Consider the following 26,009-nt stretch of genomic DNA (forward strand, 5'->3'; position numbering starts at 1 on the left):
CCTGGATAACACTTTGATTCTATTTTTCTAATTTCTTTTATTGTCTATAAAGTTTATTCATTGTAACAGGTAAGACAAATAAATGCATTCAGAGAAGAGATGAGAATCTGTTTTCCCTTTGTAAACATTCCCCATCCATACTTCATTAGTGTGTTGTGTGTTGTACATTATGGGAAATAAGTAAAAAATTTATTCCACCCTTCTCCTCCTCCCTCCTGATCTAACTGTCCTTTTAGTTTGCTTTTGTTTTAGGTGTGGTTGTTAATAACTGTGAGTTTGCTGTCCTTTCACTGTTCATGTTTCTTTAACTTCTTTTTCTTAGATAAGTCCCTGGTACAGAAAATAAGTGGCATAGATGGTAGGTAGAAAATAGATGAGGGGGGGCAAGAATAGTATGGGAAATATAGAATCTAAAGAACTTGAGACACATGGTCATAAACTAAAGGGGGGGTAATGGTGGGGGTTGGGGGTAGGGTGGAGGGAATGAAGGGGGGAATAGAACAACTGTAATGGCATAATCAATAAAAAAATATTAAAAATAAAAAATTTATTCCAAATTACCAAGTGTATAAACTAGAGAATATTTTCAGAATTTAAAATTCTGTATGTAGTATTACTCCTATTTAATTTTTCATGTTGAAAGTGTTTGAACCCTTTATAAAAACGGGTGGTAAGTTGGTCATACCAGTTGGGTGCAGCGGTCCAGCCCCAGCAGGGTCCAGGGATTCCTGAAGGTGGGTAAGGCATCGGCGATGGGTAACAGATGACAACACGCCTCAAAAGACGGTGAAGCTCTGTTCCGTTTATTGCAAGTACAAGCAGGTTTTTATATTTTCATTTTAGGTAGTGATTAACATTTGCAGGTGTATAGCATGATCAGTTAAGCAGAAAAAAATCAATACAGAGGTAACCAGGAAAAGTACAAGAATTTCCATAGTTTCAGTTATATTAAACAAAAGCTGTTTCGACCAGGAGAGCCATTAATCAGACACTTTGAAATAGCTCTTTGTAGAAAGTTTGAATGTCTTCTTGTTTATTAAAGGTCTTAGAATTTGGTGTGGGGCAAAAGATACGCCAGACCGAGCAGAGGTTAGGAAATTTATTATAAGGCCTTTGTGATGTCTAACTTAACGATGTATTTTCTCTGTCTAAAAGTTTTCTCTGTGTACTATAAACTCTGACTCTTTAGTAATTGTTTCTACCTGTTTAGTTTGTAATAATTAGCCAGCTTTTTTTTTTATTTCTATGCCTGTCTAATTGATATATATTCTTATTCAAGGTAAAGGAGGGGCTGTTACTACAACAACTTTTAGACATTCAGGGGCTATTTCATTAGAGGGGATTAACTTGGGGGGAGCACTCTGGGTAATTCTGGCTCCCTGCTACCTAATATTAACTTTTTCTGCATCTGCTTAACTGGGTCAGAGAAGGAAATATTCTTCCCCTTGGACTCACTGGACATAATGGGCCTTTCCTCCTCTGGGCCTCCAGAGAGGGTATTATTTTGGGGAAAGGCCAAGGTGGCATTGTTCTCAGTCTGACCTAGTTGTTGATCAGCTCTGAGAATGGCCATCATTTCTAGGAGATTCCAAATTATCAGAAAAGTAAATGTCAGAATACCAAGAGACAGCAAGAACAGAATCAACACCATCTATCCACTTATGCCACATCCACCTGGCTGGAACACGCTTCTGTGAAGTCATAGTCCCCATGCCGTGACTTTGTCAGACGACATGGTTAGCGTTGGACGTGGCAGTTGGGCACTAAGGTCAATTTATATTCCCTACAGTTAAGCTAATAAACTTGCTTTGTAGAATGATTTAAGTTTTCTGGCAAAGAACTAATATAGTATCAACTGCAAAAATAAAATAATATTTTGGGAGGGAAAGATAGCTTCTTGCTAGGTTTTCTACTGGGATACTCGTTCTCTTGGCAGTTTCTATTCGTGAATGTTTGCTCCAGTAAACTGAGACTCTCTGTGTTTGCCTGTCTGTCCAGTAATGGATGCAGTGTTCTGTCTTGTGACCTGCCTTCTCTTATGGATTCAAGGAGAGTTGTTGATTTTTCAGTCTCTTCAGCTGTTTACTTCATGTTAGGATGGAGTGGTAGCTTCCAAGTTCCTTAAATGCTATTATGATTTTGTTAAATTAACATTTGTTAAGGCGAACCCCTTTGTGCTGTATGGTAAGCTTGAGTTCTGAAAGACCACAAGAGAAATTGCAATAGAATTGATTACTCACAAGTTTTGGAGGAAGTACATGGCATGCCCTGAAGGTTCTACAGGGGGTGATCCAGGCAGGGTGCAGGCAGACAGATCTACAGGATGTAGGGCACTTGCCTTTTTTAGGCAAGTAGATGATGTGCTTTGGTGTTCTCAGGCTAAAGCCAAACTTGTCCATTCAAGCAAAAAGAGTGGAGTTTTGTTAAGTTCCACTGGGGTCTTATATGAAAATAGGCCTTGGAGGACAAGGGAGCCTCTTGACCACAAGGGTCATTGGGGAATTCATATCAGGAACTCACTTAGGACTCTGCAGACAGTTATGGAGAGCACGTGCTTGCATAACGGGCTACTGTCTGTTTGAGGCCCCCCACAGCCACTTGGCCAAACAAAGTGGATGCTGAGGCAGTGATACCATGGAGTGGCTTAGCTCAGCTCCAGACATGTGCAGAACTGGAAATGGGCGCCTATTATATTTTCTTTCTTTTTAAATGAATTTGAGTGACATTGGTTAATGGGGTCATGTAGGTTTCAAGTGTGCATTTCCATGATACATGATCTGTGCATTGCATTGTGTGCCCGCCTAATACATCTTCAATATATTTGTTTCAAGTAATCCTGAGCCCCTGTGCTACTAGAATAATTTTAAAGGATGAAGCCAGAAATAATTACTTACTGGAAGTTTAGATATGCTAATAAATTTATAAGCCAATTTGTGATAATGAAGGGATAGGAACTTATTATGAAATAGAATATAAGATTTTTTGTATCAAATATTCCCTAAATCACTTAACTATATTGAAGCATCATTATTAAAAATTCCTACTTATCAGAATACTGAGATAATTGTTTCTTTCAAAACACCTAGAGTAGTAGCAGCTGGGTAAGAACATGGGTTGTACAAACACTGACTCATCAGGGCTTTGATGACAGGCTCCATAGATTTCGAGTATTTATTATTCATTGTCTTCTAAGGTGAACATGTAATAGGAAACAAAAATAATAATTATATGTTAGGTGCAGCTTTTTATTAAATTAACTGGAGATTAATTTACAATATAGTGTTAAAGATTTACCCTAGTGGTTGTGTTTTGAATTTATTCAAGTTTTCTTAGATTTTGATTTTTTTTCTATTCTCCTGTTGCTTCATCTTTCAAGTCACTGTCTTTTTTTTTAAGGCATTGGTTGGCAAATAATGAATTGTGTCAAAATATGTATTTACTCTAACTTTTTGTGTTTGTGTTATGCCTTCTATACATAGATTTCTATGGGAAGCCACTGCCTCCCCTGGCTGTGCGACAGAGACCGAACAGTGATGTTCAGGACCTGATCTCGTAACCACGTCCGGAGGATGAGCTGTCTTAGTGTCAGTGAGATGGACTGGAGGACCTTCTTTTTCAAAAAAATAAAAACCCTGAACACTGACGAGTGGGACAAGATAATCATCGCAATTTCAGTGAGGCAATTAATAGCCAAAGATTTAACTGACCTAATAATTACTTTTCCATGATGTTCATGGTATTAAAAAAAGAAAAAGAAAGAAAGAAAAGAGGGGGAAGCAAAAGGCTAGCAGATGGGATGAGCATTTTGGACCAAGTTAGTAAGAATCAGCATTGACTGGTTTATGCATCTCCACTCATGGGTATATTCCTGAAGTAAAATCTTTCAGAAAAAGAGCCAATGGACTTTGCACACGTTCATTACTATGTGTTTAATAGTCTTATTTCTGTACCTTAAACATTTTTTGTAAGATACATGTTCATGGAAGGGGAACTCTTGGGAATTTATATGCTAAATTTTTAACTTTTTATATTTTTCTATAACTTTTGTTTAAGAATTTTAATTATTGTGATATTGATGATACTTTTCTATAATGCTTTGTTTTAAATTGTATCTGAAAATAGAGTTGATTTACTGGTTAAACATTAACTATACAAATGATATATTTATATGTTTTGAGGTGTGTTTTATAATAGTATTGTTCTTGCAGTATACATCCTCATTTGACCTAATTTTTAAATAATACTCTTTAAAAAATAGAGTCTAGTTCTTTATTCTAACAAAGAATAGAATTTTGAAAGCACTACCCAAGGAGAGAGTTCGGTTGTTTTTGTTGCTTTCTTTGATGATGATCCTAATAAATAAAAGAGTCTTGAAAAAGAAAATAAAAATGTTATATGGGATACTATTAAGAGTCCCAGTCAAAACCCTCTTCCAGAGGTTAAGCCCTTTGGGAGATTAGAGTGCTCCTCACTGCCTTGTCTGTCGGCAGCTGCAGTGGTTCTTAGGTTATTGTAATACTTTAGTGCCTTGTAATGAAAGGCAAAGAGACTGAAAAAGCTGCAGTAGGTCCAGAGACTGGTGTAGATGACAGGGAAATGCTGGGGCACTAAAGAAATAAGAATAAACAAGTAATTCCAAAATAATTTTTGTGAAGAAATAATACCAAAATAACTTCTCAATTTTAAAATAGTAGCATGTCTCTTGCACAGAACAATGGCATCTGTAGGATTCTCTATTTGGCATTTGGACAAACTTTTAGATGTATATATATATTATGAGGAATAAATTCATAATGTTGCATTTAATTTAAAGTGTGTATTTATATCAAAGTGAAAATACTGTAAACAGTATGACTCCTATATCACCTTGTCAGTTTGATAGTTTGGTAACTTGTACTGACAACAGTCATGTCCTGGTATCTGCTAATAACATAAGTATGTTATTTACACTTACAGTTTTACTTGAGAGCACAACATTTTATTTACATTTTAAACTTCCTGAGCTTTCATTAACCAGGCCACTTTTTACTCTAGTCAGCATCATGTGCAGTTTTTTCCTTTTTTTTTTTTTTTGAGTTTTGTACCTAGCATTCTACTTCAGATACAAAATTTCTGACCTCAATTTCATAGATGGCAGATATGTAAGCAAATCATCACAAGGAGACATATATTAATTTTGAACTGGATTTTAAAGGGGAAAAACTCATTTGTACATCTTTTTTATTTTTTTAACATATTTCTCATTTTTTAAAAAGCTAAACTCATACTTTTTCCATCTTTTTAAAATTCATCTAGTTTGAGAATCAATATGCTTTTTAAATTTGCAATTGTGTATAATATTTACTGAGTCCTTTTAATTAAAGTGACTTTGAAATTAAATATATAATGAAGTGGAATTAATGTTTTATGTATCTCAAGAATTAATTTGTATTCTTAAAGCATTTTAAAAAATTTAAAAGAAGTTTTGTAAATCCAGGTGGCTTTTAACAGTTAAACACCTATTTTGTCATATGCTGCATTTTTATTCTTAACCATCATAAATTATGACATTTTCACACAATAAAAATAATTTATATCAGTGTTCTGTTTCCTCTTGTCATTTGATGAATTTAAATGATTTCTTTGGCATAAAAAGTAGGAAAGGCTTTTAAAACATTGTTGAAAAACATTCTAAGTCAACATATTAAAATAATTTTTTTGTTATTTTACATGAAAAACTTTTCTCTGCACAAGGTTTTATATATGTGGCAAATATCATTTTAACTCCAGTTAAAAATGAGATTATATTGAAACTGAACCCAGGTTCAGCTGCTTATTGCAGGGAAAGCCAAACTTGTGAGACAGGGACTGGTGAGAAAATGATTTATTCGAGTGCTGGCATCTCGAAAAAAATGAGTGGACTCCTGTCTTCAAAAACTCATCTTAACATCTCTGATCACACCAGCCATTATTATAGGGAGTCAGTGAGAATCCTGCGCAGGTGTGGGGAACTTCCTGGAGCAGTGCAGAAGTGCGGGTGCTGGTGAGAGTGGGAAGGGGGAATGAGGGGCGGTGGCTGAAAGGGGAAGGGTGCGGCTTTTGCCCAGGTTATTTCTTTCATTCTGGTGTTATCTCTCAATTTACATTTAGCATTCCTCCCTTCAGGGCACACCTGTGGTGTGCAACTGCAAGGAGAACTAAAAAGAGGTTTGAGCCCTGGCTGGTGTAGCTCAGTGGATTGAGCACGGGCCTGGGAACCAAAGGATCGTGGTTTGATTCCCAATCAGAGCACATGCCTGGGTTGCAGGCCAGTTCCCAGCAGGGGCCAGTTCCTAGCAGGGGACACACAAGAGGCAACCATACATTGATATTTCTCTCCCTCTTTCCTTCTCTTCCCTTCTAAAGATATGTAAGTAATTTTAAAAAACAGGTTTGATTATATACTTTGATTTGTTACAGAATACATAACTTTGATTACAGTTGGGAGGTACTAAATCATGGTTACTACGTAACAATTTAGTGCAGGCAGAGGTTTTTATGAGGATGGAGGAGAGGAAAAGCAGAACAAAGAAAGCAGGGCATGGGTTGGGGACAGTCAGGCACTGTCCTTGCTGGTCTTGGCATTGATCTTTTTGGTCAGCCCCTTGAGTCAGCCTTCTGGTCTTTGTCAGCTTAGGACTCCAAGGTCAGGTTTTTTCTTGGGTGTACACAGGAACTGAAGTATTGACTTTAGTAAAGTATACTTAGAAATTTTTAGCATGTAAACTCTAGCTTTGAGAGGAAAAAAGTCAGGTTACAGTAACAAGCTGAGCTTAATATTTACTAATATTAATATGTATAGCTTTATGTAAAAATAGTGTATTCATTCCCCATTAGAATATCATGATTATGATTCAGTGTCTATCTTTTGTTAAGTTTAAGCTACTGTCCAAAAGATGTCTTTTTACTTATTTGAAAGTTAATTCTATGTGCCTTTACATGTAAAATGCAGATATAACATATTATATGTGATTGCTTTCAAGTGTAAAACTATGCACGGAAGCAGCACTAGAAAAAGTGTTGCAAAATGCTAATAGATTTTTAGAGTTCTGGTTGTGTTTTTTTCTGTTTTTCGAGCTAGTTTTGTAATTTGGCTTTTATAATGGGGAAGCAAATTTGTAATTTTGTAAAAAGTGCCATTATTCTGCAAATTCAAAATTATACATACTCTTTTGCCCTGACCAGTTGCTCAGTGGGTTGGAGCATCGTCCCATACACCGAAAGGAAGCCGGTGCAATCCCCAGTCAAGGGGCATGTGGAAGGCAACCAGTCAGTGTCTCCTTGTCTCCTCCCCTCTTTCCTCCCCCCTCCCCTCCCTTCTTCTCTCTCTGACCCCCCTTCTTCCCTCTCTAAAACTAATAAAAAATATCCTGTGGTGAGGAATACAAAAATTACATACTCTTAAGTGCAATATGGATGATTTAATATGTAAAACTTGGTGAATATGTAAAATATGTGAATAGCTCAGAGACTTTCAGCTGTAGAATATACTAGTGCACTTGCTGCTGATCTCTCACTGAGAATTCTTTTACTATGACTGTAGTTTATCTGTTACTTGGTTCAATATGCTGTGCTATATACCTTATTCAATTACTCCCATTCCACACTGAAAAAACCCCATGCTTCCAGGTGGCAAACACTTATCAAAAATTAAACTGCTTAATTGAGTAAAACAGGAGAAAGGACTTATGGTCATGGACAACAGTGGTGATTGCTGGGGGGAGGGGTTGTAAGGGGACTCAGTGGTAACTGAAAAAAATGAAGATTAAATCTAAATAAATAAAATATTGTAAACAACAACAACAACAACCCTGAAATGGCTTATGCAAATAAAGCTGTAACTTATAAACTAAAGCTGTAACTTACAAACGATTACCCTTGGCTTTAATACCTAAGTTTTTCTGTAGGTGGAGTATATGTTACAGCTAAGATTCTGCTAATACTAATTTATCAAGAAACATAGTCTAGTTGATTGAAAGAATAAAAAATCAGATATTTCAAAATGTATATTAAAGTGTGGTATAAGCGATCAAAATAGCAATAATCTATTAGCTATGAGGAAACAGAAGCAGCTCTTTTTTGAGAAAATTAGGAAATCATAAATGAATGTCCTTTAATAAGGGGATCAGCTTATAATTAAGAGAAAAACAGGAAGAAAATCATTTGCACGTTTAGAGCCTGAGTTGTAAATTTCTCTGTGTACTGATGAGGAAACAATGTATGACCTAGGGAATGAATCAATTTTTTATAATTGTTTTCAATAAACATTTTGAGTATACATTTATACTAAGATGACTATATTAGTTTGCTAGGGCCATAAAAAGTACCACAGACTGGATGACTTGAGCAACAGAAATTTATTTTCTCATAATTCTGAAGTGTGGAATTCCAGATCAAAGAGTCGTAGGGATGGTTTCTTCTGAAATCTCTCTTCCTCCACGTACACATGGCCTCCGCCCTGGGTCCTCATATGGCCCTTTCTCTGTGCATGTTCTTACCTAGTGTCTCAGTGGGTCCAAATGTCCTCTTTGTAAGGGCACCAGTCAGGTTGAATTAGGACCCACCCTCAAGGACTCCTTTTAACTTAATCACCTCTGGAAAAATCCTGTTTCCAAATATGTTTGTCACATTTGATATACTGGGGGTTAAGTGCTTCAACATACGGATTTTGAGAGTGTAAGTTTCAGCCTAAAACAGTTATATACATGTTCTGCACTTTGTACATATATCCCCCTGAACATTGTTTAGAGATTGGATAAAAATAAGGAGCGAGTTATCATATATGCTTCCCTGTCCCAGTGGACTGTCTGCTGGATTTTATACACACCACTTGGGAAGACTAAAGTAATAAAAAAGAGTGTCAGCTAACTAATTAATTCACCTGAAGTCAAAGTCCGAGATTGCCTGTAACTTAACTACGCTTTGTTCTGTTATTTTTGATGGCAGGTTTTTCTTGTGTTTTTCTGCCATCCTAATGTTCTCTTAATGTCAGATGTTTAACTACAAGGCCTGTCTTTATATTTTGACACATACCCCTCTATATGAGCATGAAGGTTTCTGAGAGATGTTCTATGTAAATATGAAAATTCACAAAACAGTATAGGAGATAGCCTATAAAGTACACTTACTCTGAAACATTTCTTAGATCAATTGGCTTCACAATAAAATTGCTTAGATATGTAGAAATTATTTTCCGGTTTTAGCAGTAAGTTCTTACATGCTTTCTTCTAGGCAGTGGATGTGCTTTGTAGTTTGAGCATATTCAGAGTGCTGAGTGGTATTTTAATTAAGTCAACTGTAGTATGCTGATATTTTGAGGGGATACATTATATACACATATATAAATATCTATGCACACACAGCAAGAGCAAACTCCTCTATCATTTTCATAGTTACTGCAGGGAAGTATTCAGACTACCATCTTCTGATGGTGAGTAAACAGCAAATATAAGAACCTAAAAGAATAAGGTAGGTTAATCTTTTTGCTCCTCAGCAGAAAGAAACCATTCTTGCTGAGACTGTGCCAATGGCCATATCACTGCTAAGCTGTTTCTTTGCACCCTCATCAGGAAGTTATCCAAGATATCCTGGATGACTGTCTTCCTGTGGGTGTAATCATTATCCAGGTTAATTAATTTGACTATCGGCTTTGGAAGTAAAAAGGGATGAGTAATAATTTTTGCAAAAAGATGCTTCACTCACTAACATTATAGTGAAAAAAATATTCCGCCCTGAGTGGTGTGGTTCAGTGGATTGAGTGCCAGTCTGTGAAAGGGTTGCTGGTTCAATTCACAGTCAGGGCACACGCCTGGGTTGCAGGCTAGGTCCCCAGGTGCATAAGAAGCAACCACACATTGATATTTCTCTCCCTCTTTCTCCTTCTCTTCCCCTTTCTAAAACTAAATAAATAAAATTAAAAAAATTCTAGTATTTGTGTTAGCTCAGTTTCTTATGTCTACAGTGGTTTAAAACAAGTCTGCTTCTGACAGTTTTTATTCTTAAAATTCACTGTGGAATTTTGTTCATTTTTCTGTAGTTATTTGATATGAGGTTGGGGAAATCTATTAACATTTTCATGATACACTGATATTGACTTTAGATAGTTATAATGTTAGATAGTTAAATGTTAAAGATCAAACTGTAGAAAAGAGGGAGGAGGGGAGAAACAGATGTTGCTTCCCTCTGTACAAAGAAATTCCCAAGCCTGAAAGCAGTGGAATCAAACTCAATTGATTGCATAAAATGTTAAAATATTTTCACATTTAAAGTGGTTGTAGGAAAAAATTGGAAGAGTAATTGAAAATGCAATATAATTAACATCTCTAAATACGAATAAAAGCACTAAGACATCTATAGATAAGTGGACATGAGCAGATTATTTACAAAAGAAATACAAGATTTGAAAAACTACCCAAACCAAGAACATAATAAAAATTGTAAGATTATCAGACATGCAGAGATTCATGAGCAAAAATATTTATCAGTGACAGGCAGATAGCTAAGTAAGTATTAGAACCTCCAGATCTTCAAATACTTGAAACTCCTAGAAATTATGCATATGAAAAACTTTAAAAATTTTTTAGTTTTATTACCTTTTAATCTCCTTATATTGCCCTCTGCCACCCTGCAGTCACCACAATGTTATCCATGTCTTTTTTTCCTTTTTGCTCAGTCCCTCCACCCCTACTCACCCCCACCCTTAGCTGTCAGCCTGCTCTCTATCAGTCTGTCCTCATTTTCCTTGTTAGTTCAGCTTGTTCACTAGATTCCACATGTGAGTGAAATCCTATGATATTTGTTTTTCTCTGGCTTATTTTCACTTAGCATAATGTTGTATAGGTCCATCCATACTGTCACAAAGGGTAAAATTTTATTTTTTATGGCTGAGTAGTATTGCATTATGTAACTGTCCCATAGTTAGTTGTTTTATCCACTCATCTACTGATGGACACGTGGGCTGCTTACAAATCTTGGTGATTGTAAACAAAACTACAGTGAACATAAGGATAATTATGTTCTCTCAAATTAATGTTTTTGGTTCCTTTGGATATATTTCCAGAAGTGGAATTGCTGGGTCAAAAGGCAGATCTGTTTTTAATTTTTTGAGGTATCTCCATACTGCTTTCCACAGTGGTTACACCATGCTACCCTGAACATGCTTGATCTCATCTAATCTTGGAAGCTAAGCAGAGTTGGGCCTGGTTAGTACTGGAATGGGAGACTGCCCAGGAATACTGTGTGCCGTTCACTTACTGCTTCTTGGCCTTTTGGCTAAGATCAAGTGTCATGAAAAATTCTTAAGAAAAAGAGGTTACATTATATATTGTTTGGTCAACCATGAAAATGCATTAAGTTAGAGAAATACACCAAAATGTTCATAGTAATTATCTCTAGTGGCATTATACCTAATTTTCATTCCATAGGATTTAAACATTTTTAAATGAGAACTAGTTTATTTAAAATCAGAAAATGGAAATGAGTCACAAAACAATATAATATAATCTCTTTCCAAAAATAACACATCCTCTTTCCCTAATAGAAATATAGTACATAGGATTTCTAATAACCCCTTAAAAGTATTTTATGTCTATACTGTAAATATGTTACCATTTTAATTCATTTGATGTAACATTATGTAATGACCACATAAAATTATACAAAATCTCTACAAATACAGGTTGAAAGGTAGACTAATGAGTTTTCCCTAAACATTCAACAAACTGGATGAATCTACGAAATCATTTCACTTCTTAACACTATATTTTCTTTCCCACCAAATCTAAATTTTTAGATTACCGGAGAATTTGTTTAAATAAATATATTAAACTTCAAATCACATTAAAGGTAATAACATCTGTTTAGGCGGTCCTAAAATCTGCATCTACCTTATATACCTACACTGACATTGTGAGTGCCAAGGGTCTCAAAATCAGATGCTGATTAAATATTAGGGATCACTTTAAGCCCCTTTCTCTGATAAGTTCCTTATTGCTGTTATAAGGGAGCAACGAAAGAAAGAGTAACACTAAGAGCAAATACACTGCTCCGCCTATCCTAATGGGTGTAATACCACCTGAAAACCAGTAATACTGCCCCAGTAAAGGAAAGTGAGGTGAGCAGTGTGAAGGGTCATTTGGGTCTTTTAAGACATTTGGTGTCAGAACTTGATAATCGTGAAAATCAAGACTGAATATAACAAACACACAACAGCAACAAATTTCCTAGCCTCTGTGCTAAGCACTTTAGTTATTTCAGTCAATTTAATAATCATTTTACCCTCCCCATTAAAAAAGAGATTATCCTAATGGGCCATCTCTAGGAAATGTGTCTTAATTTCTTTTACATCATATCCATCCTTTTATCCAGTTCTGATTACCTGGGCTAACGTGGGTCATAAGATTTGGTAGATTAATTCAACTAGCTTAGCCTCTGAGATGATTTTAAAATAATGATCATGCAACAAAACCTATGTCTTCGTCTAATGACAAAGATTTCCACTCTACTACGGCATCTCATGCCTCCCAAACACACAAAAGCCAGACATGTTTCAGCGATCCGCTTGCGTTTCGCTGAAACGGAATTTCAAGATCTAAGATGCACTGGCCCCAAATTCTGTGCCCTCCCGGCAGAGGTGGGTTCCGCCTCCTTTAACCGCCCACTGCGCGACGCGCGCCTGCCTCTCGCGGGACCTAGGCTTCCACGGCGAGATTTCGACCGTGCTTGGAAGGCAGTATCTCGCGATAGTTCTGCGGAGAAGTACGGCAATTAAAGGAGTTCCCGCGAAACTCTGGAGTCAAGCTGTTTGGTGTCTTACACTTTTAGCTGTCAGAGGGTGTAGACCACTTGTTTGGGATCTGGAGGCGGAAGGATGTTGACCCGGGTGAGGGTTGCGGCCCGGCTGGCGTCCCGGACTAAACCAGACGCTTCGATAAGGGTCTGGTGGGGATGGAGGAGGCTGGGACGAGGGAACTGGGGGGGGCTGGGACGAGGGACACCCCCATCTCGGTTTCTCCGGTTTCACAGCCCAAAGCGCTTGGTCGTGAGCGTGGTCTCGTTTTCGTCCAAGACACGTCTGCCCCAGGTAGCCCCTGTGCAGCACAGCACGCAGACTTCAGTATCTCTTCCCTTCAGCTGGGAGAAGGCCAGTTCCTCGCGGGCCCAGACCGTCTTTGTCACTGCCCTGTCCTGGGGGCCTTAGAACAATGCCGTGGCATAGTTGTCCCTGGAAAGGCTTTTCTTGGATGTGTAAATGAAACAGAATTTCAAAGAAGTTTACAAGGAAACCAGAATGACTTTTCTTCTAAATGAACTTTACTTTGGAATAATTTTCCATTTACTAAATGTTGCACAGATTTCCCCCATGCTTTCACCCAGTTCCCCCTAATATCAACTTCTAGAGTGAGTTACCTAAGTTGACTTTTTTGCATGGACTTACTTAAGTTGGCTTTCTGTGCTGACACCACTGGATACTGCTTTTAACTTTGTTTTACATTTGAGCAACAATCAATTGGAGAAACACTTAACTTTAAATAAGTAGAGTATGGTAATCAGTTTGCTTATGTGTGAAGTACTGCTTCCATTGCAAGAACTAGTAATTATCTAAAATGTTCTTAAGAAGAAAGGCTGCTAATGTTGAAGTTCAATAAAGTTGTAGTATCAGAGTGTGTGAGCAACTTTTTCTTATCATCATAGCTGAAAGCAGAATCAGAGAGGAAGCTTGCAAAACAGATTTGCAAAGTTGTGTTGGATCATTTTGAAAAACAATATTCCAAAGAACTTGGAGATGCCTGGAGTACAGTAAGGTTAGTATAATTCATCTCAATGCTTTGTAATAGAAGAAGAAACCTTTTTTGGGTGAGCGGTGCTGTGAGTACAAAAGAATCTAAACCTGGCTGCCTTTTTAAATTAAGTCTACAGAAGGGAAAAACTAGGAGAAAATGGATTAAGTTATAGGAACATAGAGAGGGGAGATGAAAACTTTGTAGTAATAGTAAACAAAAATTGTTATGCCCTTGCGTTGAGCAGTGCTTTGATCTTTGAAACAACAATGCACACAAGTTTGATAAAATTAACTATACTGGTAACAGAGAAATCTTTAAACTTTTGAGGACACTGGAGTAGTTTCTGAAATTCAGAAGATAATACAGCAAATCTTTAAAACCAGCACTGCTTTATCTTAAATTCACTTTTGGTGATTGTATTTCTTCCCTGTGGCTGGCTACGTTTTGAACAGATGTGTTCAAAACATACATTTAAATAATGTGTGCACATGCACACATTATTTAAATGTATTCTAGAAAACAAGCGTTTCATCCATACGAGTGAGTGAAGGAAGTTCGGTACGTTAAGTGCATTTTGCCTTTTGTCAGAATGTTACTCTACAGGCTCCTTCACAAGGAGTGATACCAGCATCCCGTGCCTGGCGGAATGCAAAAAACAAGACAGTCTGGGATTAGTTTGCTTTTAGTCCAGTGTTCTTGGGAGTGGGGGAGCATGGTTAGAACTATAAACCTCTTATTCCATAAGTATCCTACAAACTAGCAGGAGTACCTGGTCTTTCTAAGAAAGGCTGATGGTACCAGCAAAGGCCTAAGGAGAAGGCAGGTCTTGGTGACAGAGTTACCTTGGCAAAAGGATCCAGGCATTTTAGGTGGAGGGAAGAGTGCACTGCTTGTGAAGTTAGGGTGAAAAACCCAGTACAGTTTGCTCGGAAGAAAAATCACATGGCTAGTAGATAATATCTGAAACTTGGTCAGATGGTTGTCATACTCATCTCTTCCTGGCTCAACTCAATAAAAATGTCTTCTTTACAAAGGACAGTTTTAAGCACTTTTTAACAGATTGTTTTGACTAATAGAGTCTGAGGTGACGAGAAATTTTAGGACAAATTAAGCTGCTTTAGTATTTAAGCTATATAAATACTGTAATATGAAAATGTAGTTTATTGTCATTTTTTAGGTTTAAGAACTAGATTTTAAAATGATATTTTCTATAGCAGAGAAGAAACGAGAAAGACTGAATAGTGAAGTATACAGTAAATTCATGAGATTTTCGGTATGCAGAGGTGCTCAAAATAAGTAAAAATCTATTGCATGCTTATTATGTGCCACCCAATACTAACTCTGTGTGATCTTCACCACAAACCTATGAGGTTTGTTTCCTGTTTTTCGCCTGAGGCAACTGCACAAAGTTTAAGTAACTTTCTAAGTTCATTCATCTAGTAAGAGGCAGAGCTGGGATTTGTGCCCAGGCCCTCTGGTTCAAGAACGCCCACTGCTGACTTCTATTCTGTATGCCTCTTGTACCTGGGATGTCATTAGGCATACATGGATGATTTAAAAAAAAAAGATTTCAAGAGGTATGTTGTCTTTAGACTTCATAGTAATCTGGCTACCCATACCCTGTCATGAGTTATTTTTGTATTTAATGTGCTCAGACAGGTTTATAAATTATTATTTGACCCTAAACAAAAGGAGTAGTGAACCTCAAATCCATTTAATTAACTGTGCCTTCTGCTTCATCTACCTTTTTGTTGGGTTTTCATGGTAATTTAAGTTTTGCATAAACATGTGCTAAATTTGCCATAGGCAGAATAAAGGCTTTCTCAGCATAGAAAGTAGTCTGAGCATAGAAGATAGCATGGAGAAAAAAAGACCAGAAATATTTTTATTTTTTAACTGTTTGTTTGCAAAATATAATGTTTGCAGTCCAGTTTGCAGAGTCTACTTCCAGGGAAGGGCAAGTGTATTTTAGTGCTACCTAAAAAGTAATTTACTCAGTATTTTCAGTGGTAGAGAAGATTCAGTGTTTATTTTAATATTACTGTTTTGCAGTAACCTTTCTTGCAAAGCAGCCCTTTAAGCTGGAGTTTACCCTGGTTCAGTTTTTGCTCTGTTGTCTGCATGTTCTCATTCAGCGAGCCCATCATGGCATGACGTTAAACTTCCCTCAATATGCTGTCATTACAGGTTGCGCAGTCCTTCCCAAGCTTCAGTACCAGATTTCTAAGTGTTTTTGGTAATTTCACTTAGTTTTATACCAGGCAAACTCAAAAGCATGGTATTATTTTTTCTTTCCAGACCTGTGTTGTCAGTTGCTGCTTGCATACTTTATCTCAGTTGAAGGCATCACCACTTCTCTTTTCCACACCTTCACTACCTTTGTAATAAAATGACCCTTACTCAAAAACAGGTTGGGCACCTGCCCTTAGCTCCTTGGAGGTGATCTCTATGCCCTTGGTGTGTGTTGCCTAAGAGTATCTTTGTTCACCTGGGGGCTTGGGCCACACAGGAAAGTCTAACAATATGATTTATGGTGAGGGCTATGAGCGTGATAATCAGCTTGGCCTGTGGCCCTTGATCTCCATCCTCCAGAGAGGCCAAAGACTACGATTAGCCACAGGGCTGTCAACCATCTTTGTATGGCTGAACTTCAATAAAATGTAGACACCAGGGCTCTGGCGAGTCTCCATGCTTGGCAGTACCCCTATGCATGCTGTCACACATTGTTGCTAGGAAAAGTTGTCCTCCAGGTTTCCACCGGAGGGAACAACAGGAAGATTCATGCTTTGAATGGTTTTATACTCTGCATCATGCATCTCATGACTGATTGTAATCAGTATCTTTGTTGTAATAAACCATAATCATAACCATGGATATAACGTTAGTTCTTTGTGTTGTCCAACTAGTAGGTAAACCTGAAAGTGGTCTTGGAGACCCTGGTCTCCAAGGTGTCAGAAGTTAGGGTGGTCTAGACCCAGATGGTATGGCTGAATTGGTTGGCTGTTGTTCAGCAAACTGAAAGGTCGCTGATTTCGATTCCCGGTGGGACATGGGTTTGGATTGCGGGTTTGGTCACAGGGCAGGCATCTACAGAAGGCAACAGATTGATGTTTTTCATGTTGATGTTTCTCTCCCTCTATCCCTCCCTTCTCCTTTCTCTAAAATCATAAATAAAAATTAAAAAAGAAAACTTAGTGTGGTCTTTGGGATTTCCCTATGTACTACCACACACCACTTACTACCTTACCTTACAAAACTAAATTAAAACTACCTTAAAATCTAAAATTACAAAACTAAAACTACCTTACAAAATCTAAAATCTAAAATCTAAATGCCCACCAAATACTTTTATCTGCCTGAGAGATTTAATTTGAATCTCCTTTTATCTCTACTATTACTACTTAGGCCTTCATCATTTCTTGCCTAGCATATTGCAACAGCCCTTCTCCACAGCCACACACCTTTAGTATTTGTTTGCTTATTTTAGCAGTCACTTTTATGGCAGTGTATGCCCAACAGTGTCCTAATCACTTCATAAATAGTAACATAAACCTTCATACAGTCCTCTGGGGCAGTTGCACATTTGGAAGAGCCTTGGGAGTGTGTCTTACACATTCTGTCAAGCCGTTTCTTCATGTGCCTGTGTTCTATGTGACCCTCCTGCAGTACAAGCCTCCTCTACTCCCCTGCATATGATGTTCCCTCTGCCAGGAGTGACCTCCCTTCTGCGTCTCTCTAGCGATTAAAGTATGGGTTCAAATTCACCTCTGTATCTTACAGCATACGACTTAGCTAAATTACTTAACATCTCTGTGCTTCAGTATCCTGATCTATAAAGTGGGAAAAAGAGTACTTCATAAAATTATTTGGGAAGGTAAAATGAATTTATATCACACACAGGGCTTAGAATATTGTTTAACATGTAACAAGACCTTGATACATGTTAGCATTATTTTTATTACTGTTATTAACCAGTTCGCCATAAAGCTGTACCATATTTCCTTGGCAAAATTAGTTGTGTCCTTTGTGCTTCCCTTGCCTTTTGTTGATATAACTGTTGTAATTCTCTCAAGATTTTAGTATAATTTAGTTAACTTGCTTGTCTCTTCGTTGCCAAGGGAGGCTCGTGAAGAACCAGTGCCTTAAGATTTGGGTGAGTCATCTGCTAATTCACAATTTAGACAGTTTTACATACCAGGCATTGTGCTAAGCACTGGTGATAAAAAGATGGATTATATATAGTCTACCCTCAAACATATATGAGGGAAGGATTAATTGGAAGTCTTTATGAACTTTGGAAATTTTGTGGATACTTTGTGGCAAGCTTGGGGGGGAAAAAACCCCAAACCCTGGCCTATCTGTAAATATATATTTTTATTTGGACATTGTCTTCACTAACCCAGGATTCACATAGGTCACAGTGAGAGAAAATATATAACCAGATATCATTACCAGGATCTGAAGAGGGGTGGAATGAGGTAGTTGGGGAAAACAAATTAGTAGCTTGGTTTCTATTTTGTTCCTTATGTTGGCTTTATGTACATTCTCAACATCAAATTCTGTGCGCATCACTGCAAGGTAGTAACTTTTAGCCCCTTTTAAAGGCAGAAGTTAGAAAAATTGCCAGATGTCTTAGTTTATGGCCAGTGGAGACGTGTGACTTGGAAGTCCATGCCTTTTCTTCTACCAAGTGGGCTGCTGGAAGGATCTGTAGTCCCAGCCTTGGTAGCGTATGTGCGCATGTCTCCTTATATAAGGGACTCCTTGTGTACAGTGTTTTCAGTCTTGTCACTACCAGGAACACAAACCTTCACTCAGGGCTTCTTATTTTGAGGTATCGTGGATAACAAGTACAGACACAGATTGTTCTTCCTTGAGACAAGGAGGAAAGAGTGTCAAGAAGGAGTAGGAGGCAGTTCTCATTATTAGAATCTTTGAAGAACAAAAATAAAATGGCTGGAAAATGTACTTCGGTGTACTTGCATGAATACATTTATTCATTTCTAAACCAGACTTTAAAAAAGATCGAATGAGCGCCCTCTTGTGGATAATAATGGCAATAAAGCAAAAGGGATTTCTTTTAACATTGAAAATATAATTGGTTTTGTAATCTACAGGGTTATACTACTTGTGCTTAGCAATATTTAGATAAAAGGATTTTTTGTCCTCATCATTATATAGGACTGTATACTGGATAATAGAATAGTAGAAGAATAGTGACAGAAAAATTGAGTGAGACCATATTAAATAACAAACATTGTCCAAATAACAGTACGTAGTTTTTTTCAAACATCATATACACACATGCAGGTTCAAGTAGTCAACATTCATATCTTAAATTTCCACATACGCTGTAAATTTTTCTTTCGGAAAATTACTCTGCTTCCCTGTGTGCCCGAGGCAGTGGTACTCTTCTTCCCCAACTTGCCTTTGTGCAGTCATCTGTCTCCCACGGCCCCTGTCCTGGCCCTGCCACACTGCCTTCCTCCAGCCATCAAACGCTCCACCTGCCAGAGGTTCTTGGGATGTCCTTGTAAGGGTTGCGGGACTGAATGACTCGTGACGGAAATTCTTTGACAGGTCAGATAGGTTCCAAAGTTTGCCTTCAGCAGAAGTAAAGGAGTTTCACTTGAGTTATCAACTAACAGATCGTTTAAAATATTTTTGATGAATAGGTTGTTGAGTTATTTGGAAATATAACTGAGGATTTGAACAAAAGGGAGACCTTGCTATAACAAAATGTATGTATTTCTCACTTATTTAAGTGAGGGTTTTTCTCAGCCTTTATAGAAATACAAAATAGGAATAAAGTTGATGTTGAACTTTGACTCATTATAGTACCAGCTATATTTATCCTCGCATCATATTTTTTTAAAAACCCACTGATTTCATTAAGAGATTTCTATCTTTCATGTATAATAATTAAATCTGTAATGTGATTTTGATCAACTTGTGCTAATAACTTTATTTATAACAGAATCCAGAACTTACCATTTTAACATTTAGAGATGTAAGGTCACAGTAAAAGCAGATTTAGTGTGTGTGTGGCAGAGAAGCATGAGAGGATCGGGAAACAGATTTCAAGCACAGTGGTGTATTAGGATGAAGTTATATGGAGAAATAGAATGTAAATAAAAGGGAAAAAGGAATGCTGTAAAATTAACACCTGTTTGAGACTAGGCCATGAATTTAATTAGTTAATTTATTTATTTTTAGAGAGAGGGAGAGAAACATCGATCAGTTTGCCTTTCACATGCTCCTAGCCAGGGACCCAGCCTGTAACCCAGGCATGTGCCCCAACTGGGAATCAAACCAATGACCTTTTGGTCTGCAGGGTGACACACAAGCCACTGAGCTATATCAGTCAGGGCTGGCCAATGAATTTTTAAATGAACCATGATGGGTTTCAAAATCACTCTGGTTTTTAGTTTCCAGTAGATACATTTTTAAAAGTGGTATAAGTTATATTTTAAATGTCAATTTTCACAGTATGCTGGAAATCACATTCTTAAACATATGGTGTAGGTTTTGATAGCAACTGAAAATGTGCTAGAGGGTACATAGTTTTTTCACACTGATATTAGTGAATATACTAACATTTGCCAGTCATCAATGATTTGAGTCCTATTTCCGCTGGTTACTGGTACTTGAACTTCTGGCTTTGGAGATCATTAAGTGGAGCAGCTTTAGACTTCTTCTCATGAATCTCAGGAGGAGGCCTAGAATACGATACCTGGCCAGTCTTCTTGAGTTTTCTAATGTACACTCACTCTGCTATCTCCTGGACCACTAGCCCATCCATCAGAAATTTAGACTGGAGTAGCCACTGGCCTGTCAGTTTCAGGTTGTTATCCCACCTGTGTGTGTGTGTGTGTGTGTGTGTGTGTGTGTGTGTGTGTGTGTTTTGGAGGAAGGGGAGCTGAGATCCACGTTCACATACCAGTTTGCTTTCTCAGGGCTAGAAAGTACCAACCTGAGCAGCCAGAGCACTATTTTCACTGAGTTGGTCCTGTTGTAGTATGTGTTAGAGACATTGTTAGATACAGTAGCAGGAAGGCCATGGCCACAGGCACCAGGTGAGGTTTGGAGTAGAAATTCTCTGCTCTTTCTGTTGTATACATTAGTGCTGCAGTACCACGGTCTCACACTTCTGTTAGGTTTTAAGGCCAGCAGATTTTGAATCAGGTATTTCTGCTTAATAGCAATGTGACTGACCTTGGGTAAGTTGCCAAGTTTCTGAAAGCCTCAGTTACCTAACCTCTAAAATGGGGTAATAGCTGCCCTCATAGCTGTTGTGATGGTTAAATGAGGTAAGCATGCACATTGTAAACATATGATCATTACTTTTTTTATTATTGTGGTGTTTGTTATTATTATTATCATTATTATCAGGGTGACATGGACCAGGTGGATTAGTTGATAGGTAGAAAGGCTTGCCCTCTGAGTGGAGAGTGGAAGAGTGAGCTGGGCTACAGGTAGGTGAGAGAGGGACAGTCACTCTAGGCAGAGGGAGCAGTTTATGTTGAACTTGGTAAAGGCTAAAGAAAACTTGCTCCAGGAAATTTAAGAAGTTCAATAGGGCTGGGTGTAAGTTAGGAGGGATCAGAAAATGTATTATGCGTAGGGTGATTTGTTTTTTGTTTTTATGTTGTTAAAGAATGAGGTAGAATAATTGCAGAAGATTCTTGACTTGTTTAAAAACAAGTACTTGTTTTTAAATCTAATGAGGCTCTTCTGCTAGAGTAGGGGTGTCAAACTGCTTTTCACTGGGGGCCACATCAGCCTTGTTGCCTTCAAAGGGCCGAATGTAATTTTAGGACTGTATAAATGTGACTGCTCCTTAACAGTTAAGCGATAGCTCAGCGCTGCTGCTGGGCAGAAACAAGGTGCCGGGCTGGATAAAACAAGGTGGAGGGCCGGATTCGGCCTATAGGCCTTGTGTTAGCCCCCTGTGGCCTAGAGTCTTTCAATGACTTTCCATCGCTTATAAGATAAAATTTTAAACTTTCATCATATTACACTTAACCCTTATAATCACCTGCCACAAGCCACACCAGACTGCTTTTAATTCTCCAGATCCACTGCCCTTCATAGCTCTGTGCTCGTCCGTGTGCTGTTGCCCACACCCTGGAGCTTCCTTTCTCCTTGTGTGCTATGGCTGATTCCTCCTCATCTTTAAAGAGACTGGGTAATATACAAGAACCAGTGAGTTCCTTAGCTAATAATCCTTTTACACAATAAGGCTAAAAGGAAATACGTGAGATTAATAATATATACTAAGGGATCTGGAAGAAAATAGGAGTAAATGGAGAACATATCAGGGTTAGGGTTGGAAATAATACAGTAAAGATGTTAATTCTCCCCAAATTTAGTACATTCAATATAATCCTAATCAAAGTCACAAGTATTTTATAATTATTTTAAATTGAATACCTGATTCTAAAGTTTATCTGAAAGAGTAAGGATAAAATAGCTTTGGAAATTCTAAAGAAAAAAAAAAGAACAGAATGGAGATTTATCCTGTCAGATATTAATCAGCTGGAAGTGTCCTACCTTTTGTTAGCTAAGGGGTGGATGTATAATATAAGCCAAACCACTCCAGTCTATATTATTATGTTTCTGACCATTATTTCCCTGTTACTACATGACTCAAAACCTTGGATAGATTTTTTTCACTCAGTTTTGAAGAGTAAGAAGGACTGACATAAGATTTACATTAGTGACTTTAGTGACATTCACAGATTTCCCTTCTGGGTGTATTTTGATGCAGCGATTCTCAAAGTGTGGTCTTGGGGTTCAGCGGTATCAGTATCACGTGAGAACTTACTACAAAAACAAATTTTCAGTTCCCACCTAAGACCTACTAGATCAGAAACTGGGGGGTTAAGGCCCAGCAGTCCTTCACAGCCACTTGATGTATGCTAAAGTTTGTGAAGTTCATTATTAAAGAAACAGGTTGTCATCCTCTAGAATGCCTGAAACAGATACATTGGGCTCACAGGGCGCACTGTCATAATAGGCAGTGAAAGGAGAAGGCAGTTGCACGTGTAAGCCCCTGATGGAAATTCACATGGCACGCTTGAAGTCACAGGTGTTACATTTCAACCCGGCCATTTCTCACATAGACAACTCCGGGGTGAGTAGCAGCTGGAATTTATTTAATTGATGATGGTTAATGAGGCTCCCAAATAACTCAGCTAGAAAGGTCAGCTCATAAATAAATATTTCCTGCTGTATCTGTCAGTTGATGTGAGCCTGTGATTGTCAAGAGATCAAACTGTTGGACCGAATTAAAAATTAGGAAGTTACATTTACTAGGGGAGGGGGAGAGAGTGTGCATCATCCATAAGTGATTTTTAAGCCCTCCTTGGTTTTGTGTCCATCTGAGTCACTGATTGCCTCATTAACTCTGTTACTGTAGAGTTCACCATAGTTGGCTTTCCATCCTTTTCTTCTTCATAAGGAAAGTTTTAACACTCACTAATTTAAACACCCTTAAATGATAGTACTTTTTCTTAATAGTCTCAGGCTTTAAATTTTATCTCTGAGAAAAACACTTATGCAAAGAGTGAATGACTAAAATCTATTCTGATGGATTACAGGTAAGTAAAGGCAGGCCATGATATTTCTGGCACGGAATTCTGCAGGAAGGAACTAGGCGGAGGCAAGTGAGTCGTTCCTCAACGGTGCAGAATTTCAGGGGCACCTAAAACTTGATAACAAGGTAAACAGTATCTTAATGGCCAAAATTAATTTAAAAGAAAAACCCACAGTGAACAAAATACAAAGATTTAAATAAAGACAGGATGAAAAGTGCTGGGTTTGGTCATAGTGGGCCTGAGGCAAGAGGAAAGTCTGATACCAATCCTGACTATTAAAATCTCAGATAAGTAAAATGTAAAACCAAGACCACGTTTAATTGATTAGCAATATAAAGTTGTTTTAGTGTTTATAGTAATAGTACTTTGTTTTTGTATTTCTAGGGATATACTAACATCTCCATCATGCTGGCAACATGCTGTCCTTCTCAACCGATTCAATTACCCTTTTGAACTGGAAAAGGATTTACTTTCCAAGGGCTATCACATACTCTTCCAAAGATCTTTACCCTATTATCCTAAATCAGTAAAGTGTTACCTTAGCAGAATTCCTGACCAGATGCCTTCAGAAAGACACCAAACTGGAAGCCTAAAAAGATACTACCTCCTCAACGCTGCCTCTCTCCTCCCAGTACTGGCTCTCGAATTAAGGGATGGAGAGAAGATTCTGGATCTGTGTGCTGCTCCTGGAGGGAAGTCGGTAGCTCTGCTGCAGTGTGCTTACCCAGGTAGTGTGCTTACCCAGGTAGTGTGCTTACCCAGGTGGTGTGCTTACCCAGGTAGTGTGCTTTTCTTTCAGCGGTCAGCCACTTCCCAATGTCCATCTGCGTAAAGTACTCTTCAAGTATTCACTCTGTGGGGAGAAATGTAAGATTGAATTTGTATACTTGGAAAGCATGAAAACCAGGACAGTAGGAAGAGAATGGAAGTTTTAGCTGAGAAAATCAGTGTGAATAACATTTTTTTTCTCAGCTTCTTAATCCTAGCAGGTAACTGGGAACAAAACTACATCTGGGGAATGAAAATCTAGCAGATAATATGAATCCTTATAAACCAATGAGAAAAACTTTTAATTTTGTTACTTTTATAAGTCTTATATTGATTTCCTTGTGCTATTATGAAGCAGAAACATATATTTAAAATCATTTTTTGTATCATTGGTCCATAAGGTTCTAAGGCAGTTTTTTTTATCCAATAAAAATATAACGGGAAATTTATATATAATTTAAAACTTTTTAAAAAAAGATTTTATTTATTTTTGAGAGAGGGGTAGGGAGGGAGATAAAGAGGGATAGAAACATCATTGTGTTTCTTGCACACCCCTGACTGGGGACCTGACCCACAACCCAAGCATGTGCCCTGACTGGGAATCAAACCAGCAACCCTTTGATTCACAGGCTGGCACTCAACCACTGTGCCACACCAGCCAGGGCTAATTTAAAACTTTTCAGTAGTGTCTGTGGGGGCAAAAAACCAAAATAACCCCTCCCCACAAGCTAATAATCAAATTAAGAGATAGAGATTAACAGGAAAAAAGATGTCCAAAGTTTATTACAGATGGATATGCCAGTGGTTGTCATAAGATATGAGAGCCCAAAATGCATTGGGCTGTTGAAGTATGTATGAGAGAGGACCCAACAAAACCAGAATTTATTTATAAAAGTTTATCTATTTATTCTTACATGTTTAAATTTAAGTCATCCTCAAAGAACTGTCCATTTGATGCAATATACCTATTGAGATGTTTATCCCACTGCTCAAAAGAGTTTTTAACTTGTCAATTTCAATGCCTTTTAGTGCTTCTGCTGTTTTTTGTTTTGTGTCTTCCACTCCATGTTGGCAAAATGTTTCCTTTTGAGGACTTTTTTCATCCAGGGAAACAGCAAAAGTCACTCCAGGGAGTTCAGATGACTAGGGAGGGTGGGGCACTGGGGCCATGCCATTTTTGGTCAAAAACTATTGAATACGCAGCATGGTGTGGGCAGGTGCACTTGTAAATGACTCCTCATGAAATGGGTAAAAGTGTTGACAGAGTCTTCAAAAAAATTCACTGAAGCCAGACACAGCCTCTCACGACCATGCCAGCTGGTACACTGTTACAGATGGGATCATAGAACTTTCACCTAAAGGGGAAGCCTGTACTCCAGGGGCCTACCCTCCAAAAAATAATTCCATTTTTTGAGGGGTCCCTTCTTGTATGTCATTGTGAACAAAGGGGCAAGGGGGGGTCTGAGATTTCAAAAGAAGTCGGCAATTTACAGATAGTTGAGGAATAGCAGAACACATTCCGCAGGCAAAGTGGGATACAAGGAGTAATTTAGAGGAAAAGTTCTAAGGAATAAGGTTCTAAGGCAGTTTTTTAATCCAATAGAAATATAATGGGAAATTTATATATAATTTAAAACTTTTTAAAAAAGATTTTATTTATTTTTGAGAGAGGGGTAGGGAGGGAGACAAAGAGGGATAGAAACATCATTATGTTTCTTGCACACCCCCTACTGGGGACCTGGCTCACAACCCAGGCATGTGCCCTGATTGGGAATCAAACCAGCAACCCTTTGATTCACAGGCTGGCACTCAACCACTGTGCCACACCAGCCAGGGCTAATTT

General features: G+C 37.9%; 2 protein-coding genes across 5 annotated transcripts in view; both read left to right on the forward strand.

Moving 5' to 3' along the window:
- Positions 1-5,494, forward strand: part of ARL13B (ADP ribosylation factor like GTPase 13B) — a 71,791-nt gene extending 66,297 nt beyond the window's left edge. For both annotated transcript variants that reach the window (XM_053662984.1, XM_053662985.1), the window contains one exon: positions 3,480-5,494. In XM_053662984.1, coding sequence (XP_053518959.1) covers positions 3,480-3,556 — 77 coding nt within the window. In that variant the 3' untranslated portion in view covers positions 3,557-5,494. The remainder of the gene's footprint in view (positions 1-3,479) is intronic.
- Positions 5,495-12,751: 7,257 nt separating this feature from the next.
- NSUN3 (NOP2/Sun RNA methyltransferase 3) overlaps positions 12,752-26,009 on the forward strand; it is a 103,692-nt gene continuing 90,434 nt past the window's right edge. For all 3 annotated transcript variants that reach the window (XR_008391120.1, XR_008391121.1, XM_053662983.1), the window contains exons 1-3: positions 12,752-12,898; positions 13,711-13,820; positions 23,783-24,126. Coding sequence is in view for 1 of the 3 variants with exons in the window: in XM_053662983.1 (XP_053518958.1) it covers positions 12,887-12,898; positions 13,711-13,820; positions 23,783-24,126 (466 nt within the window). In the remaining 2 variants the exon portion in view is untranslated. The remainder of the gene's footprint in view (positions 12,899-13,710; positions 13,821-23,782; positions 24,127-26,009) is intronic.

The sequence above is a fragment of the Artibeus jamaicensis genome, unplaced genomic scaffold (genome assembly GCF_021234435.1).
Source record: "Artibeus jamaicensis isolate MK-2021 breed Jamaican fruit bat unplaced genomic scaffold, CSHL_Jam_final contig_3113, whole genome shotgun sequence".
In the NCBI taxonomy this organism is placed as follows: Eukaryota; Metazoa; Chordata; class Mammalia; order Chiroptera; family Phyllostomidae; genus Artibeus; species Artibeus jamaicensis.